Raw genomic sequence first — 21,214 nt, 5'->3', positions numbered from 1 at the left:
GCAACTGAGTCCTTGCCTGATTTACAATGGCACGATCCTTAGCTCTGACCACTCTCAACCATTGTTAGAACAAAGGAAGACTTTGGCAATCAATTTTCATTAACATTTTCCATCCATAATTCAGTAGAAGAGATTACTTGTATCTGTCAGGCTATTGTGGGGGAGGGGGGAGTGATGAAGAGAATGGAGAAAAAAAATGTCTAGCACTTGAGCTGTTGGCATTAGGATCATATTTAACATTTTCACTATCTGAAGACAGCAAAGCCTCAGCCTCCAAGGGTTATCTGTCCATTTCCAGTACGTTAGTCAATCATGCCATACCAGGTAGTGAAACAGTCCCCAGATGCTTCATTCAATAGCTCCCCTGATCATTTAAAGAGGCAGACTTTCTATATCCAAATCTGAATCACTTTTCCATAAACCGCCTTCTTTTTTATGTACTTTATAGAAAAAATCTTTTTAGCATTGCATTTGGAAATACCACAGAGCCCCCCTTATGTGTCACACTCCTCAGAGCCAGGTGGTGTCATCTTGAAGTGAGATCAAAGCACATCAGAAACCACTCCTTCTAGGTTTAGTGCTACTGTTCTCTAGTGGGTAGAGGGCAGGGATGCTGTTAGACATCCTATAATGCACAGAACAACTACTTCAATTAAGAATTATCTATCCCCAAATGTCACTAGTGCCAAGATTGAGAAACCCTGGTTTAGGATATGCTGGTAGATGTTTATGGTCTGGGATTAAGGCCATGGAAAGTAGTACTACCTACTTTGTCTATTGCAAAGATAGTGTTTAAGGTATCAAAAAGCCTCTCAGTGATTTGTGAGGAGCCAAAGCCAAGCCAATCACTCTAATCCTCATCAGGTACAGGCCAAGGTTTCACATACTCAATCCTAATGATAGTTATTGACTGAAACAACATACTAGTAAAATACAGTCTCCCAATGAACCTACTTATAATCTGCCCTGTTCTCTAAAGTCCATCCCTAAAAATGATTTCCAAAATAACAACGTTGTCTTACAATTCAGATACTACATGGAGCTTTTTCCTTGACTCCCACTGTCAAGTTATTCTTCCTTTTCCTTTCATGTCCTATATCACTTGGCTAAGAGACCATAAGTATATGTCCATAGCAAATACTCCGAGCTCCCATGAAAAGTCAACCCAAAAGGCAATAAAAAAATAGACAGGAAATACCCTTGTAAGAACCTAAACTGCAACAAGCCATACTGGTTATGCTGAGAGGCAAATGAATCAGTCTGTAGTGAGCTCCTTTCTGGGCCAACAGTTCTTTTGTGTCCCAATTTCAATGCCAGATAGTTCCTTATGCGTAAGGACAATTATGTGAGACCATAATCAATTAAAAAAAAATAGACAGGAGATGTGTAATTTTCCTTGTGATCTGTTTCTTATTTTCTTTTAGGATTTTAATACCCATGTTCCCTGCCCATTGGGACACTGAACACCTCTGCATATTGAGGAACAAACTTGAAAATCAAAACCATGAAGGATTGTACCTCTGAACAGATGCAGTTCACACAGTAAACCAAGCCATATGGTTCCAGGTAGGGATGCCATCTCTCACCCACTCTGTACTTCTTGTCTTGAAACATACAATATTTATCTGAATCTATGAGGAAGGAGATAAAGAAAATGCCTGTTAGAAAGCACAACCAATTCACCAATTCAAAAGCAATAACAGATTCCATCTGTTTTAGTGTACATCAAGGAAAGAGACACAGGTAATATTTACAGAATATATACTATGACTCAAGGTTTCACATGCTTTATTTGATCCGACAATGACCCAGTAAGGTAAACACTACTATTAGTCTCATTTTATAAATTAGGGAAATCCAGGGCCATATAACCAGTAAGTAATTGACATGAGACTCAAACCCACGTTTCCTTGACAGTGAAGCCAACATCTTAACTCCTGCTCTGTTATACTGACAATATAAAGAAGCATGTCATGTGTCCTTTTGAAAAAGGTTGTGCTCCACTTGCTTTGTAAAAGCAAGTTAATATATAAAAATGTGATCTATCAGAACATTCTCAGAGTTGCCTTGTGGTGATATAGGAGTGCTGGACTAAATGAATTGTGATAGGTCCCTATAAATGGATTTCCCCACAAATTCTAACATCATTAAATAATTAAACAAATATTTGAGCATTTAGTTTTGTCAGGCACTATGCAAAGTGTTAGACATATGGTAAGCAAAATACACACAGTTAATTTGCCCTGGCCTGTATTGTTCAGTGGTTAGAGCATAGGCCCACACACCAAAGGTTGTGGGCTCGATTCCTAGTCAAGGGCATAAATAGCTGGGTTGCAACTCATCCCTGGCCTGGTTGGGGCAGGGCGTGTGAGGGAGAACGTGTGTCTCTCTCACAATGATGTTTTTCTCTCTCCCCCTCTCTTCCTCCCTTCCAATCTCTCTAAAAATTAATGGAAAAATATCTCCAGGTGAGGATTAACAAAACAGACAAACAAACAAATAAACAAACACAGTCCTTGCTGTCATTCAACTTAGTAGAGGATAGGAATAGGAATTTATTGTAGAAGAACAGAAAATAAACATGAAAAAATGTTCACCACACTAGTAGTCAGAGATTCAAATTAAAACTACACAGAGATCATTGTCTCAAGTTGCTTACTGTTTCAAAGACCCTCTATAATTTTAACTATCCACAAGATAAATTGCAATTTAATTTTCAAATTTTATTTATAGCTTCTTTCAAATGATGAACTAGGATAAAAAATCTGGGTGTGAATCCTCACTCACTCTAGCTATATGGCAATGAGAAAGTCATTTAAATTCTCTCAATCTCAGGTTTCAACATCTGTGAAAAATGAATTATGTGTTTCTCATGTAGATGTTGAAAGATTTAATAAAACTGTAAATTATAAAATGCTACAAAATGTATTTTATATTAACTGATTCTTTTCTAATTAGAAAAAAATGTATGTTCAATGTAGAAAGTTGAAAGACATATACCAGTACACAAAAGAATAAAACAAAAGCATAAAACTATATATAGAAATATTACACCCAAATCCAGCCTGAGAAGACACTTTTAATATGCTAGTAACTTATAAATAGCTTCTGTGTTGAAGAAATAAATGAAAAGGTAAATTAGAAAAGCATTTTGTACTAAGTGAAAATGAAAACACAACATATCAAAAAGATGTACTTAAAGGGAATTTATATCACTAAATACTTATATTAGAAATGGAGAAAAGTCTTAAGAAACTAGACAAAACAGAACAAAATAAACCAAAAGGAAGCAGAAGAAAGAAACATTAAAAAAACAGAAGTCAATAAAATTACAGAGAGAATATCAATAGAAAAAAATCAATGAAACCGAAACCTGGTTCTTTAAGAAGACCAATAAAAGTCATTAAACTTTTAGCAAGATTAACAAAGTTATAATAAAAAGAGAGAAGATGCAGATTACCAATATTAGGGTAAAAGAGAGGACTGCATTATAAATCCAACAAATATTAAATGGATAAAAAGAGAATATTATGAATAACCAAGTAATATTATGAATTACACCGAGTAATTCAACAACTTAGATGAAATGGATGTATTCTTGTTAACAATAAATAATTATTCCTCATGAACGTAGGTGCAAAACTATTCAAATTTTAGCAAATTAAATTCTACAATATGTAAAAAGGATAATACTTTATGAGCAAATGAAATTTATTCTGGAAATAAAAGGCTAACTCAATATTCACAAATCAATCAATATAATTTATCATATCAACAAACTTAATAAAAAACATGTAATCATTGCAAAAGATACAGAAAAACAAACAAACATTTGAACCATCCATTCATGACAAAAACTCTCAACAAACTAAGAAAAGGCGTTTCTCAAACTGATAAAGGCCATCTATAAAAAATTTATAGCCCCAAGCTGGTTTGGCTTCGTGAATATAGCATCGGCCTGAGGACTGAAGGGTTTTGGGTTTAATTCTTTTCAATGGCATGTACCTCAGTTATAGGGTCAATCACTTGCCCTGGTGAGGGCACAAGTGAGAGGCAACTAAGTTAAGGTGATCAGACGTAGGACAGTCCCGATTTTTAACAATTTGTCCTGCGCCCCATCCCGCGACATTTTAAAAAAGTCCTGATTTTTGGAAAGAATGCGAGACAAGCTAGGGAAAGGCAGGAGAACGAGAAAGGAATATACGATTTTCGGCAGCCATGTGGCTATTTAGCCAGGATATGAGTTTTATATTGTTTTTGTTAATTTTATAATGTTAAACATCAATAATAACAAATAATTGTTGAGAACTGATTATTGAGAACTGCTTATCAAAGTTTGCATTGTTGATCAGTTGTTAGAATTCAACCACCACTGTTTGGCTTTAATGAACAATGGCATTTTTTGGGATTGGTAATGACGAAAACATTTTGTAACTGTCTCTCAGACGATACACATCGTATTTGTGCTAGTAAGCTAGTTAAACAAGTGATGTCATTACAAATCAGCTATTCAGATAATTTAGGTAAGTAATTTATTTATTTATTTCATAAATACATAAATTTTCTTGAATTTAGCAGACAGTACTCGTATTATTTATATTTTACAGTGGGGGCAAAAAGTCTAGCGCCGGCCTTGAAAGTGACACGACTATACATAATTTTTTTATTTATTATATTTGTAAATTGTACTTATGTTGAAATTAAAAAAATATATTACAATACTATTTTTGCATTCTATGAAAATTTTTGTTGCTCCATGTAGATCAAATTTTTAATCAAGATCCCCCTCCCCCCCTGGTCAATGGTGTCCTGCTTTACTAATGTTAAAATCTGGTCACTTTAAACTAAGTGATATGTCTCCCTCACATTGATGTTTCTCTCTCTGTCTCTTCCTTCCCTTCCTCTCTCTCTCTCTCTCTCTCTCTCTCTCTCTCTCTCTCTCTCTCTCTCTCTCTCTCAAAAAAAAAGACAAAAAAAAAGACAATGGATGCAAATCAAAATGACAATGAGATACCATCTCATACCTGTCAGAATAGCTATCATCAATAAATCAACAAATGATAAGTGTTGGCCAGAATGTGGAGAAAAATGAACCCTCATATGCTGCTGGTGGGAATGCAGACTGGTGCAGCCACTGTGGAGAACAGTATGGAGTTTCCTCAAAAAACTAAAAATGGAGCTGCCATTGACCCAGCAATGCCACTTCTAGGAATATATCCCAAGAAATCAGAAACAACGCAGAAAGATTATATGCACACCTATGTTCATAGCAGCATAATTTGCAACAGCTAAGATTTGGAAACAGTCTAAGTGCCCATCAGCAAATGAGTGGATTAAAAACTGTAGTATATCTGCGCAATGAAATACTATGCTTGTGTAAAAAAGAAGAAACTTTTATTATTTGCAACAGCATGGATGGACCTGGAGAGCATTATGCTAAGTGAAATACGTCTGTCAGAGAAAGATAAGTATAACCTGATCTCACTTACTAGTGAAATATAATGAACAACATAAACTGATGAACAAAAATAGATCTAGAGACATAGAAGCAGGGAACAGATCATCAAATGTCAGAGGGAAGGCAAGGGAGGATAGAAGGGAGTTGGAGTAAGAGATCAACCAAAGGACTTGTATGCATGCATATAAGCATAACCAATAGACACAGACACTAGGGGGATGAGGGCCTGTGCAGGAATGGGCTGGGAAAGGTCAATGGGGGGAAAAGGAGACATGTAATACTTTCAATAATAAAGAATAAAATAAAATAAAATAAAATAAAATAAAAAAAAATAAAATAATAAAATAAAATAAATTTAAAGACAATGGAAAAATATCCTTGGGTGAGGATTAATAAAAAAACACAAACAAACAAAAACCCTAAAGCTGACATCATACTTAATGGCAAAAGACAATGCTTTCTTCTTAAGACTGGGAATTATTCCAGGATGTGTGTTTCAACACTATTGGAGATACTAACCAGTGAAATGTTCTAAGAAAATGAAGTAAAAGGCACTTATATTGGAAAATAAAACTATTTTTATTTATAGATTATACAAATTGTCTACAAAGAAAAATCCCAAAAGAATCTATTTAAAAGTTACTAAAAATAGTAAGAGAATTTAGTAAGAATGAAAAACACAAGGCCAATATAAAAAAGCCAATCACATTTATATAATCTCAAATGAACAATTAGAAATTGAAACTTGAAAAATTGCCATTTGTAATAGCTCCCCCAAAACATGGAATATTGAAGTATAAATCTACTACTGTAAAAGAAATCAAAGAAGGCCTAAAAAATGAAAAGTTGTACATTGTTCATGGACTAGAAGACAAAATATTGTTAAGGTGTCAATTCTTCCTAAAGTGATGTATAAATTCAATGCAATAAAAATCCAAATAAGAGCAGCCTATTTTGTAAAAACTAGCAATCTAATTAAAAATAATAGATGGAAAGGCAAAGAAAGTAGAATAGCCAAAACACTTTTGAAAAAGAAAGATGTTGTAAAAAACACACTCTGTGATTTCAACAGTTATTGTAAAACTATAGTTTTGAAGACAATGTGGTGTTGGCAAAAGGTTAGACAAGCCAGGCTGATGTTGCTCAGTGGTTGACTGTGGACCTATGAACCAGGAGGTCATGGTTCAATTCCTGCTTTGGGCACATGCCAGGGTTGCAGACTGGATCCCCAGTAAGGAGCGTGCAGGAGGAACCCAATCAATGATTCTCACTCATCATTGATGTTTCTATCTCTCTCTGTCTCCCTTTCTATCTGAAATCAATAAAAATATACTTTTTGTTTAAAAGAAAGGTTAGACAAATATATCAATAAAATAGGATGTAAAGTAAAATAATAAACCCACACTTATATAGTCAATTAACCTTCAACAAAAGTACAAAGACCATTCCATGGAGAAACAAAAACCTTTTCAGCAAATGCTGCTGGAGTATTTGAATAGTCTTATGCAAAACATAAAATAAAATGAACTTTTATCCATATCTCATATCATATACAAAAATTAACTCAAGATGACCCATAGATAGGCTTTAATGTAAACCCTAATACTTTAAAATATCTAGAAGAAAACACTGGAGGTTATCTTTGTGGTTTTTGGTTAGGCAAAGATTTCTTAGATATGACACTAAAAGCATAATCCATAAAAAAAATTATAAAATAGAATTTTATCAAAATTAAGAATTTCTGCTTTTGAAAGACTGTTATGGAAAAGAAGGAAAACTACAGACTGGGAGAAATATTTTGTAAATCACATTTCTGAAAACTATTATCTAGAATCTATACATATAAAGAGGGAATATGCTAATTGCCATTAGGTGTCCCAGTAACGACCAATTTGCATATTGATGCAGGAGTAGCAGGGGCAGGTGGCCAGAGCCAAGTTCCCAAGGGCTGGGGGGGGGGGGGGGGGCGGAGGAGAGTGCCTGATAGGAGCCTGGAATGTAAAGAATGAAGAGAAAGTGGCCAAGCAGAGCTCTTCCAATCCCCCTGCATGGACACCCTACCGCAGTCCCCGTAACCCTGGGGGGATGGCGAGGCTGACTGGATAGGGAGAAGATCCAGCCTCCGGGGTAGCTGCAGCCCCCACCTCCGACTCCCTGTATCTTCCCCTGCCACCCCTGCCAGGGGCACCCACAACAATAGCACACCTGTGACCACCCACCAGAGCCCTAAGGCACCTGGGGCCCACAGCCTACCATTGTTGGGCCCCCTCCACTGAGGAGAGGCACGCCTCTCCTCCCTACAACTCAAGACCCATGTGGAGGCAGGCCTGAGTGGCCTCCCAGGGTCAGACTCCCCGCCCCCACCTCAAAAAAAAAAAAAAGCATCAGTGCAATCTCTGCAGCTGAAGCAAGCTGAACCTCACTGGGGGTGCGGCTAAAACTACCCTCCTAGCCTGCTTGGTTCCAACCTGGCTCCACCCTGGCCCAGCTCCCACCCCGCTCCAGGAGATTGAAGCCCCACCCTGAGCAGTACAACTGGAAAACAGCCACCTACAATTTAAAGAATGGCACCAAGTGGGAATGTTTGAAAGTTACTCCCCCTTCAGCCTTGCCAGCCTCCTAGACCCCTGTATCTCCCTGCCTCCCACCAGCACCTCCAGGGATGACCACTGCTACAGGGCTGTTGGCCAGAGTGTGCCCCTCCGAGGCCTGCGGAGCCCTCTGCAAAGCTTCCATAGCTATAGTACCAGGACACAATCATGCCCTCCTCTCTTAATCAGCACCTAGTACCCACAAGGGTGCCCCTGGGCAGTTGGGGGCGACCATGTCAGCAGGGGAGGGGCAGTTGGGAGCAGGCCGGGAGGGGGGGGCAGTTGGGGTGATCAGTTCAGAAGGGGGGCAATTGGGGGCAATCAGGCTGGTATGCAGAATGGTTAGGGGTGATCAGGCAGGTAGGCAGGTGAGTGGTTAGGAGCCAGAGGTCCCAGATTGTGAGAGGGATGTGGCATGGAACTAAACTGGCAGTCGGACATCCCCCAAAGAGTCCCAGATTTGGTGAGGGTGCAGGCCAGGCTGAGAGACACCCCCCCTTGTATGAATTTCATGCACTGGGCCACTAGTATATAAATAAACCTAACATTTTAAGAATAAGAAAACAAACAACCATTTTTAAAATGGAAATGTAATTTGAATAGACACTTCAACTAAGAAGATACACAGATATCAAACATATCATTAGTCATCAGGGAAATATATATATTGAAACCATGATGAGATATCACTACTCACCTCACCTGTTAGAATGGTTAAACTTAAAAACTGAAAGTAGTAAGTGCTGATGAGCAATTGGAACTCTCCTCATACTTTGTTGATGGAAATGCAAAATTAAATATACTCTGGAAAACAACTTTCCAATTTTAAAGTTAAGAAATACTTAATATACAACTCAGAAATTCAAATTCTAAATATTTTTCTGAGTGAAATAAAAATGTATATTCAAACAAAAACCTGCACATCTATAATAATAAAAGCATAATATGTTAATTAGACCAGACAGCCAATGACCTCAGGACATCCTTCCAGAGGAAGCCTTGGTGTCAGGGCCAAGGCAGAGACAGTTAGGGGTGATCAGACAGGTAGGAAGGGGGGTTAGGGGTGATCAGGTAAGTGAGCAGTTAGGAGCCAGAGGTCCAGGATTGCAAGAGGGTGCAGGCTGGGCTGAGGAACCTTCCCCCAGCACCGCCAGCCCCATACACGAATTTCATGCACCAGGCCTCTAGTATTTGTATAAAATGGCTCTATTAATAGTCAGCAAAACCTGGAAGCAATTGAAATGTTCCTTAACTGATAAATTTATAAAAATCCAAACAATGGAATATCAGTCAGTCATAAAAAGAAATGAAAGATTGATATACACAAAGATGAATTATAAAGACATTATGCTAAATAAAAAACAGACTCAAAGTCTACAAACTATATGATACCAATTATTTTCCTTCTGGAAAAAGCAAAACTATAGGGATAGAAAATAGATTCATAGTTGCCAAAGATTGGGTGGGGGAAGTATTTTACTACAAAGGGACACAAAGTAAAATTTTGGGCTGATGGAGTTATTTTACATCTTGATTGTGGTGGTGCCTACACTACAGAATTATTTGCCAAAACTCACAAAAATGTACTCAAAAAAAAAAGGATGAATTTTTTGCATGTAAATCATACCTTAATTATATGAAAAAGAAATATATAGAGAAAAGAAAAATTACCTATAATTCTACTAACAGAAGATAACTACTTTTAATATTATAGTAATGTCTCTAGTCTATTTTTTCTTTCTTAAGGCTGTTTTAACTTCACAAAAAATGAGCAGAGAGTAAAAAGAGTTCGCATATATTCCCCTCCTTACCCAACCCTACTTTCCCATTATGAACATCTTACCATTAGTATGGTACATTTGTTACAATTAATGAACCAATATTTATATACTGGATTAATATTGACTAAAGCACATAGTTTATGATTCCACTTTTTGTTTCCTATCGTCCTATGTCTTATGTTAACTAATCCTACCTAATAAAAGAGTGATATGGAAATTAACCATCACTCTGCTACACCTATTAGCCATGCCCACAAGCCACGCCCACCAGCCAATCAAGAGTAAATATGCAAAGAAACCCAACTAAGATGGCTACAGCCACAGAGAGCAGGAGAGAGGCTTGGGTTTCCCTGGCAATGGAGGAAGCCAATCTTTCTGTTTGCCCTTGCAGACCTAGGCCTCCATTCAAGGCTACAAAGTTTCAATTATAGAAGGTAAATAAATTCCAACAGAAATGGTGGCAGCCACTGAGCTGGAAGAGCAGGGGCTAGGGTTGCTCCCAGCAAGGGAGGAAGCCAAGCTTTCTGCACATCCTGGCTGGCCAAATCCTTCAATCCAGGCTACAGCATTTCAATTATAGAAGATATATAAATTCCAACAGAAATGGCTGCTGCCATGGAGCAAGCAGAAGGCTCGGCTCCACTCCAGGCTACAAAATTTCAATTGTAGAAGATAAATAAACCCCAGATACCAGGGGCTCTGCTTGTGTTGCCAGGGGGCATGGATGGCCTGCAAACCACCATAGGCCCCTTGCCCCGGCCACCCCATGCCCCAAGGGAACCCCCACCCTGATCCGGGACGTCTTTTAGGGAAAACCAGCCAGCCCTCAACCATGCCACTATCCTATCTAATAAAAGAGTAATATGCAGATTGAGCATCACTCCAACACAAAAGATGGCTGCCCCCATATGGTCAAAGATCCTGCCCCGATGTGGACACAAGATGGCAACCACAAGATGGCCAGCAGTGGAGGCAGTTGGGAGGGACCAGGCCAGCAGAAGGGGGAATTTGGAGGTGACCGGGCATTCAGGGAAGGGCAGATGGGGGAGACCCAGGACTGCATTGGAAAGCAGTTGAGGGGTCCAGGCCTGCAGGGGAGGGCAGTTAGGGGTCACCAGGCTGGCAGAGGAAGAAAGTTGGGGGTGACCGTGCCTGCAGGGGATGATAGTTAGGAGCAAACAGGCTGGTAGGGGAGCAGGTAGGCAATAATAAGGCTGGCAGGGGAGTGGTTAGGAGGTGATCAGGCTGGCAGGCAGAAGTGGTTAGTGGCAATCAGGAAGGCAGGCAGGTGAGCAATTGGGAGCCAGCAGTCCTGGATTGTGAGAGGGATTTCCGACTGCCCATTTAGGCTCGATCCCATTGGGCAGTCAGACATCCCTTTAGGGGTCCCAGATTGGAGAGGGTGCAGGCTGGTCGGAAGGACACTCCCCCGCCCCATGCACAAATTTTGTGCAGCAGGCCTCTAGTATAGTATAAAAATATTGTCACTGCCCTAAGTATCCATGAAATCTGCTTATTCATCTCTTGTCCCCTCCATTCCCCAAACTACTTAAAAACACTGATATTTTTACTGTGTCTATAGTTTTATCTTTTTGAGATGTCATATAGAGTCCAAGATGCCATATAAGACATGCAATATTTTTAGACTGGCTTCTTTCACTTAGCAGTATGTATTTAAGATTCCTACATGTCTTTTCATGGCTTAACAGTTCATTTATCATACCATCAAGAAATATTCCATTGAATGGCTGTACAGCTTATTTATCAATTCACCTATTGAAGAATATCTTGGTTGCTTCAAATTATTGGAAATTTTGAATAAAGTTGCTATAAACATTTGTGTGGACAGAAATTTTCAATTTATTTGGATAATACCTAAGAGTATAGTTGGTGGATTGAATAGTAAGGCTATGTTTAGCTTTGAAAGAAATTGCCAAACTGTCTTCCAAAGCAACTATACTATTTTGCATTCTGACCAGTAATGAAGGAAAGCTTCTGTTTCTCCACATCCTTATCAGTATTTGGTGTTTTGTGAAATGTTTTCAGTATTAGCCATTGTAATAAGTGTGTTCTGGTGTTTCATTTGTTAATTTAATTTGCAATTCCCAAATTACACATGATGTTGAGCATAATTTCATTTGCTTATTTGATATCTTTATATCTTTTTAGCTCTTCTGCCCATTTATTGATTGGGTTGCTCATTTTCTAATTGTGTAACTTTAAGAGATTAAGAGGAGCTTTTTTGGATACAAACCCTTTATCAAATAAAGAATTTTTTACTTTAAATGAAGTCAAATTTATCATTTTTTTTTCATGGGTCATGCTTTTTATGTTAAATCTAAAAACTCATCATCAAATCCAAGATAACCTAGATTTTCTCTTACTATATTCTAGAATTTTTACACTTCTGCAGTTTACATTTAGATCTTTGATCCATTTTGAATTATTTCTGAGAAAGTTTTATGGTCAGTGTCTTCCCTTCCCTTCCCTTCCCTTCCCTTCCCTTCCCTTCCCTTCCCTTCCCTTCCCTTCCCTTCCCTTCCCTTCCCTTCCCTTCCCTTCCCTTCCCTTCCCTTCCCTTCCCTTCCCTTCCCTTCCCTTCCCTTCCCTTCCCTTCCCTTCCCTTCCCTTCCCTTCCCTTCCCTTTTACATGTGGATGTCTAGTTGTTGCAGCATCATTTATTGAAAAGATTACCCTTTTCCAATTAGTTATCTTTGCTGATGTTGTCAAGGATAAATTGAGTATATATATATGTGGGTCTATTTGTGAGCTCTGCACTGTTCCACTAATCCAGCGTTTTTCAACCGCTGTTCCGCGGCACACTAGTGTGCCGCGAGATGTTGCCTGGTGTGCCGTAGGTGCAGACAAGACAAGAATTTTATAATTTTTCACTATTTTGTTTACTTAATATTTCATAATAAAGTAATTATAAAATACTTTCTTTGTGTTTATTTGATTCCTATTCAAGAGAATTACTTTATATATAGTCAATATAGGCACAGAGTTAAATTTTTTAACATTTTCTAATGGTGGTGTGCCTCGTGATTTTTTTCACGAAACAAGTGTGCCTTTGCCCAAAAAAGGTTGAAAAACACTGCACTAATCCACTTGTCTATTCCTTCAATACCACCACACTGTCTTGATTACTGTAGCATTTTAGCAAGTCTTAAAGTTGAGTAGTGCCAGTCCTATGATTTTATTAAATTTTTAATATATTTTATTGATTTTTTTACAGAGAGGAAGAAAAAGAGAAACAGAGAGCTAGAAACATCGATGAGAGAGAAACATCGACCAGCTTCCTCCTGCACACCCACCCCACTGGGGATGTGCCCGCAACCAATGTACATGCCCTTGACTAGAATCGAACCTGGGATCTCTCAGTCCATAGACCAACACTCTATTGACTGAGCCAAACTGGTTTTGGCTGACTTTATTAATCTTTAATACTGTGTTGGCAATTCTAGGTCTTTTGACTTTCCATATAATTTTAGAATTACTTTGTTGATTTACACAAAGTAAATTGCTAGAGTTTTATTTAGTACTAGAAGCCCAGTGCATGAAATTCTTGCATGGGGGGGGGTTTCCCTCAGCCCAGTCTGCACCCTTTCCAATCTGGGACCTCTCGAGAGATGTCCTACTGCCAACTTAGGCCCAATCTTGGTAGGAAGGCCTGGTCCCCCCTCCCCAACTGCTCTGCCCTGCAGGCCTAGGTCCCCCCCCCCCAACTGCCCTTCCCTGCCGGCCCTGTCACCCCCAAGTTCCCTCCTCTGCTGGCCTGGTCACCCCTAACTGCCCTCCCCTGCAGGCTAGATTGCCCCCAACTGCCCTCCCTTGCAGGCCTAGTCCCTCCCAACTGCCCTCTCCTGCTGGCCATCTTATGGTGGCCATCTTATGTCCACATGAGGGCAGGATCTTTGACCACATGGGGGCAGCTATTTTGTGTGTTGGAGTGATGGTCACTCTGCATATTACTCTTCTATTAGATAAGATTTTATTGAATCTATAGATCAAGTTGGGAAGAACTGGAATCTAAACAATATTGGGTCTTCTTATCCATTACATCGTTCCATTTATTTAATCTCTTTCCTGACAGTTTTGTAGTTTTTCTTAAATATTCCTTGTACACATTTTGCTAAATTTATATCTAAACATTTTTATATCTAAATATTTTAAGGGCTTTAGGAGCTAATATAAATAGCATAATGCTTTTAATTACAAATTCCCATTGCTCATTATTGGTATATAGGAACACGATTGACTTATGTATCACCATTATCCTTCACCCTTGCTATAATCATAATTTCAGGAGGGTTTTTTAATTGATTTTTTTGGATATTTTACATATGCAATAATCTTATCTGTGAACAAAGGTAGTTTTATTTATTCCTTCAAAATATGTATATTTTATTTCAATTTACCTTTTATTATATTAGCTAGGACTTCAAGTATGATGTTCAATTTCTGGGACATGATTTCCTTGTTCCCAATTTCAGGGGCTAATAATCTAGTTTCTATCCATTAAGTATGATGTCAGCAGTATATTGTGGTAGATATTCTTTATGAAGTTAAATAAGTTTTTATTATTACTTTACTGGATAGTGTTGTAGTCTGTCAAATGCTTTTTCTACATCTAGTGCTATAATCATGTGATTTTTCTTCTTTAGCATATTGACGTGATGAATTACATTAATTTTTCAATGTTTAAACAGCTTTGTATACCTGGAATTAACCCTCCTTGGTTTTGGATTTTTTTACATTTGCTAATATTGTTTGAGAATTTTTGCATGAGAGATATTGTTCACTAAAGATTTTTCTTATAATGTCTTTGTCTTGTTTTAGTATTAAGGTAATGTTAGTCTCATAGAATGAATTTGAGACTATTCTTTCTGCTTCTATTTTCTGAAACAGATTGTAGAGTATTGGTATTATTTCTTCCTTAAATTCACCAGTTCACTATCTAGACCTAGTGTTTTCTGTTTTGTACAGTGATTACTTATTGATTCAATTTACTTAATAGATATGAACTTGTTAAGATTGTCTATTTTTTATTATGTGAAACTTGGCAAGTTCATCTTCTAACTTTTTGGTCCATTTATTTTCTAAGTTATCAAATTTGTGGACATCGAATTGTTCATAATATGCCTTTATTAGCCTTTTGTTGTCCACAGGATCAATTATGACGGCTTTTCTTTCATTTCCAATATTAGTAATTTGTATCTTCTCTCTTTTTTCCTTAGTCAAGAAGATTAGAAGTTTATATACTTTATTAATCTCTTTAAAAAACCAATATTTTTTTTGTTTCATTGTGTTTTTTTTTACATTACTTTCCAAGTTTTACATTCATTTTTTTCTCCTTTAAATTTTGTTTTATATTTTTAATTTTTTTTCAATTATGCTTGACAAACATTATTATATTAATTTCAGGTGTACATCCCAGTGGTTAGACATTATGTAACTTACTAAATGATTATTCTGATAGATCTCACACCCATCTGACACCATACACAATTATTAGAACACTAGAGGCCCAGTGCATGAAATTGGTGCACAGGGTGGGGGATATGTCCCTTAGCCTAGTCTGTACTCTCTCCAATCTGGGACCCCTCAAGGAATGTCCAACTGCCCAATGGGATCGGGCCTAAATTGGCAGTTGGAAATCCCTCTCACAATCCAGGACTGCTGGCTCCCAACTGCTTGCCTGCCTGCCTTCCTGATTGCCCCTAACAGCTTCTGCCTGTCAACCTGATCACCCTATAACCACTCCCCTGCTAGCATGATTGAAGCCTCATTGCTCCCCTGCCAGCCTGTTTGCCCCTAACTGCCCTCCCCTTTAGGCCTGGTCACCCCTAACTGCTCTTCCCTGCAGGCCTGGGTCCCTCCCAATTGCCCTTCCCTGTAGGCCCAGTCACCCCCAACTTCCCTCCTCTGCCAGTCTGGTCACCCCTAACTGCCCTCCCCTGCAGGCTTGATTGCCCCCAACTGCCCTCCCTTGCAGGCCTGGTCCCTCCCAACTTCCCTCTCCTGTTGGCCATCTTGTGGTGGCCATCTTGTGTCCACATGGGGACAGGATCTTTGACCACATGGGGGCAGTCATCTTGTGTATTGGAGTGATGGTCACTCTGCATATTACTCTTTTATTAGATAAGATGGAGGACTGGTGCATTGTTGGGGGCCATCTGGTTTGTCTTGAAAGATGTCCCGGATCAGGGTGGGGGTTCCAATGGGACATGAAGTGGCCTGGGCAAGGAGCCGGTGGTGGTTTGCAGGTCAGCCACACCCTCCAGCAACCCAAGCAGAGGCCCTGGAATCAGGGGTTTATTTATTTTCTACAATTGAAACTTTGTAGCCCGGAGTGGATCCAAGCCTTCTGCTTACTCTGTGGTGGCAGCCATTTCTGTTAGGATTTATGTATCTTCTATAATTGAAACTTTGTAGCCTGGAGTGTAGGCCTAGGCTTGCCAGGGTGTGCAGAAAGCTTGGCTTCCTCCATTGTCCGGGGAAACCTTAGCCTCCTGCTCTTTCAGCTCAGTGGCTGCTGCCATTTTTGTTTGGATTTATTTACCTTCTCTAATGGAAACTTTGTAGCATTGAGTGGCAAGGGCAGATGGAAAGCTTGGCTTCTTCCATTGCCGCAGAAACCCAAGCCTCCTTCCTGCTCTCTGGGGCTGCAGGCATCTTGGTTAGGTTTACTTGCATATTTGCTCCTGATTGGATGATGGGCATGGCTTGTGGGTGTAGCAGAGGTATAGTCAATTTGCATATTACTTTTTTATTTGATAGGGCTATTAATTAAAATTTATCTTTTTAAAAATATATTTTATTGATTTTTTTACAGAGAGGAAGAGAGGGGGATAGAGAGTTAGAAACATTGATGAGAGAGAATCATCAATCAGCTGCCTCCTGCACACTCTCTACTGGGGATATGCCTGCAACCAATGTACATGCCCTTGACTGGAATCGAACCCAGGACACTTGAGTCCACAGACCAACGCTCTAACCACTGAGCCAAACTGGTTTCAGCTAAAATTTATCTTTATTGTTAAAAGTATTAAAGATTTCCCTGACCCCACCACTGATATACTCTACCGGACCCTTGCCCCCTCTCCAGGACTTCACCACACTGTTATCTGTCCATGCGACATGTATATATTCATATACATTCTTTGGTTAACCTCTTCTCCCACCTCTCCCCTCCCCTCTAAAATTTCTCATAGAATATTCTTGACTATATTCCCTATGCTGTACTTTACAGCCCTATGACTACTCTGTAAAAACCAATTTGTACTTCTTAATCCCTTTACCCCTTTCACCCATCTTCTCAACCCCCATCCCATCTGGCAACTGTCAAAATGTCCTCTGTATCTATGGGTCTGTTTATGTTCTGCTTGTTCATTTTATTTTTTAGATTCAATTGTTAATAGATATATATTTCTTGCACTTTTGTTGTCCATATTTTTTATCTTCATTTTTTCTTCTTCATGAAGAAGACTCTTTCACATTTCATATAATACTGGTTTGGTGGTAATGAAGTCCTTTAGCTTTCTCTTTTCTGGGAAGCTGTCTTTATATTCTAAATAATATATTTTCTGGGTAGATTAGTCTTGGTTTGGTTGTAGGGCCTTACTTTTCATCACTTTGGATATTTATTGACAATCCCTTCTCACCTGCAAAGTTTCTTTTGAGAAATCAACTGACCATCCTATGGAAACTCCCTTGTAGGTAATTAACTTCTTTTCTCTTGCTGCTTTTAAAATTCTCTTTTCTTCTTTAACCTTTTACATTTTAATTATGATGTGTCTTGGTGTGGGCCTTTTTGTCTTCATATTGTTTGGGACTCTGCGCTTCCTGGACTTGTATGTCTACTTCATACACCAACTTAAGGATGTTTTCTGTCATTATTTTCAATTTCTCGCTCTCTCTTCTTCTTCTAGCACCCCCATGATGCGAATGTTGGTGTGCTTGAAATTGTCCCAGAGGCTCCTTACACTATCCTCATTTTTTAATTTTTTTAATTTTTTTTTTTTTTTGCTGTTCTGATTGGGTATTTTATGCTTCATTATATCCTAAATCTCTGATTTGATACTCTGCTTCACATACTCCACTGTTGATTCCCTATAAAGCATTCTTTATTTCAGTTAATATATTAGTTGCAAATCTGGTTTGATACCAAAGAGCAGGTGAGTATAGCTTCCACTTACTCTGCAGCCATCTTGGGATCCTGAGTCTCAAACAGTTTTAGTTGGAAGGAGAAACAGATAAATCCACTATTGTAGTTGGATACTTTTATACTCCTCTTCATTTCTGTTTCCTTTTATTTTTTCTAGTTCTGCTTTTATGTTTCCTATCTTTTTGTTGAAGTTATCACTAAGTTTATCTCTTCTTCCACCAAGTTCCTTGAGCATCTTTATAACCAGTGTTTTGAACTCTATATCTAGTAGATTGCTTGTCTCCATCTTCATTAGTTCTTTTTCTGGAGTTTTGTTCTTTCTTTTATTCTTTCATGTTACTTTGTCTCCTCGTTTTGGCAGACTTTTTGTGTTTGTTTCAATGTATTAGGAAGAGCTGCTATGTCTCACAGGCTCAGTGGACTGGCATTATGTAAGTCGTGCACTGTGAGTTTGGCCTCTGCAAAGCTAATCCTCCATCGTGATCAGAGGTCTGTGGTTGGTGCTTTCAGCAAGTCCTTGCAGCTGAACCACCTGGGGTAAATCCCTCCCATTGATGTGCCAATAGCAATCAAGGCTCAACTTCTTAGCCCACAAGCGGTAAACCTTGAGTGTCAATCATGGATGATCAAGAAGTCTGTTACACTGCACCCTACAACACATCTTTAATTTTTAAAAATTTATTTTGTTCTGCTTACTTTGGATTTGATTTCTTCTTTTTTTTTTTAATTCCTAAGGTGCAGCTTAGTTTGTTGACATCAAATATTACTTTTTTTCTAATGTATTAATCTATGTAATAAATTTCTCCTATGTACTGTTTTCATTGCACCCCATGAATTTTGATATTATATTCTCAAATTCAAAATATTTTAAAATTTATCTTGAGATTTATTTGACATATGTGACATTTAGAAGTGTATTATTTAATCTCTAAATATTTGGGGATTTCATAGGCATTTGTCTGTTATTGATTTTTAGTTTAATTCCAGTGTGGTCTGAGAGCATACTTTGTATGATTTCTATTATCTTAAAATTTTTTAAGATGTGTTTTACAAGGAACATGAGAGCTTTAGAATAATGGTTATTCCGCTGTTGTTCGATGAAATAATTTATAAATACCAATTAGATCTGATTGATTGATGGTGCTTTTCAGTTTAATTATATCCTTACTGATATGTGTTCTGGATTAATTACTAAAAGAGGACTATAAAAGTCTCCAACTACAATAGTGGATTTATTTATCTGTTTCTCTTCTCAGTTAAAACTGTTTTACCCTTGAGATCCCAAGATGACTGCAGAGTAGATGGAAGTTACACTTACTTGCTATTGGCATGAAACCAGATTTAGAGCTAAATTATAGAATAATCAACCTGAATAACCAACTGGAGGCTAGCCGAACTGAAATGTTATAACCAAGGATTTACAGAAGAAGCCACACAGAGACATAGAAAGGGCTGGCCCTGCACACATATATGGCAGCTTAGAAACTGGAGGTCTATCTCAGCTGCAAAACTCCCTACCCTCGGGAGCATGGGGTCTCAAACCCATTCAGGGATCCAAACCCAGAGCAACAAAGGCAGAAAGAGGAGCCCGCACAGTATCTTGTGGTGAAAATCAGTGGGGATTCAGTCTGCTTTGGGGAGAAGGGAGTTTGCTAGAGACCCAGATACCACCTTCCCAGGGTTGAGCACTCCTATTGTTGTTACAGCACCAGCCTGGGGAGTACAATGCCTGGTTTTCCAATTACCTGCGACACCACTATGCCATGCTCAGGTCCTGCAAACAGGTGTGATGGCTACACCCAGCAGGGAACTTTGGGTTATCTTTTGAAAAAATATATTATATTACTTTTTTACATAGAGGAAGGGAGAGGGATAGAGAGCCAGAAATATCAATGAGAGAGAAACATCGACCAGTTGCCTCCTGCACAACCCCCACCGGGGATGTGCCCACAACCAAGGTACATGCCTTTGACCGGAATCAAACCCAGGACCTTTCAGTCCGTAGGCCAACGCTCCATCCACTGAGCCAAACCGGTTTTGACATCATCTTTTTTTCTTTCTTTCTTTCTTTCTTTCTTTCTTTCTTTCTTTCTTTCTTTCTTTCTTTCTTTCTTTCTTTTTTTTTTTTTTAAATATATTTTATTGATTTTGTACAGAGAGGAAGGGAGAGAGATAGAGAGTTAGAAACATCGATGAGAGAGAGTCATCAATCAGCTGCCTCTTGCACACCCCCTATTGGGGATGTGCCCGCAACCAAGGTACATGCCCTTGACCGGAATCGAACCTGGGACCCTTCAGTCCCCAAGCCGACGCTCTATCCATTGAGCCAAACCGGTCTTGGCTCCCTTCCTTCCTTCCTTCCTTCCTTCCTTCCTTCCTTCCTTCCTTCCTTCCTTCCTTCCTTCCTTCCTTCCTTTCTTTCTTTCTTTCTCTTTCTTTCTTTCTTTTTAAGAGAAGCTCTTCATAGAGAAACAGAGAGTGACTGAACTCTGTAGCTTTGGAAAGGGAAACATTCTTCCTCACCTTGAGCACAGTCAGTGCGCCCCCATACCTGTTGAATCACTTGGACTGCCCTATCATTCTGTGGCCCTGCCCTGTTGAGTTCAGTCATGCAGAGGGTTTCAGAGTGCCATGCAGAGCTGAGATTTTCAGATCACTGTATCCCAGAGAGGCTTTTGTCCAGGAATCAGATAGGCAGATTCTGGGTTGTCTACCTACATCATAGGGGGGTACTAATATTTCCCCTGTGAGCTCAGTCTATGCTATCTCAGGAAAAGGAAAAAGTGCCCACCCCCTTCTACAGGCCTGTTGGCACTATCACCAATGGAAGACTCTTTGGATCTTCCCCCCTCCAGTCCTGCTGAGTTGAGTTTCATGGGGGGAGGGAAAGCTGCTCAGAGTCAGGACATTTGAAGTGTATCCCCTGGAGACTATTGTCTGAGACTGGGATGAAATTTTTGGCACCCTCCTGCAGGCTTGGCAGGCACTACCCTCAACTCTTGATCTGACCCTCCCTTTACCCCAGAGGCTCTCCTCTATTGAGCTTGCTTCTGCAGAGAGGACATCTGGCTGCACCCAAACTGAACCTAGGGCATGCTCCTCCTAAGGGAGCTAGAGTTGGAGACATGGGAAGATACTGAGTGGTTTGGCTCTGGAATAGGGACCACTTTCCCCTTATTGAGTGCCTGACTATGTGGCTCCTAAGTAGAAGACCCA

General features: G+C 39.1%; 1 protein-coding gene across 3 annotated transcripts in view; it reads right to left on the bottom strand.

Moving 5' to 3' along the window:
* Positions 1-21,214, bottom strand: part of CHRDL1 (chordin like 1) — a 179,000-nt gene that overhangs the window by 108,627 nt on the left and 49,159 nt on the right. For all 3 annotated transcript variants that reach the window (XM_084870475.1, XM_084870474.1, XM_084870476.1), the window contains exon 3: positions 1,519-1,631. In XM_084870475.1, coding sequence (XP_084726601.1) covers positions 1,519-1,631 — 113 coding nt within the window. The remainder of the gene's footprint in view (positions 1-1,518; positions 1,632-21,214) is intronic.

This window comes from Pipistrellus hanaki (genome assembly GCF_964339955.1).
Source record: "Pipistrellus hanaki genome assembly, chromosome: X".
Classification (NCBI taxonomy): Eukaryota; Metazoa; Chordata; class Mammalia; order Chiroptera; family Vespertilionidae; genus Pipistrellus; species Pipistrellus hanaki.
Note: the sequence above shows the minus strand (reverse complement) of the source record. Positions and strands in the feature narration are given on the sequence as shown.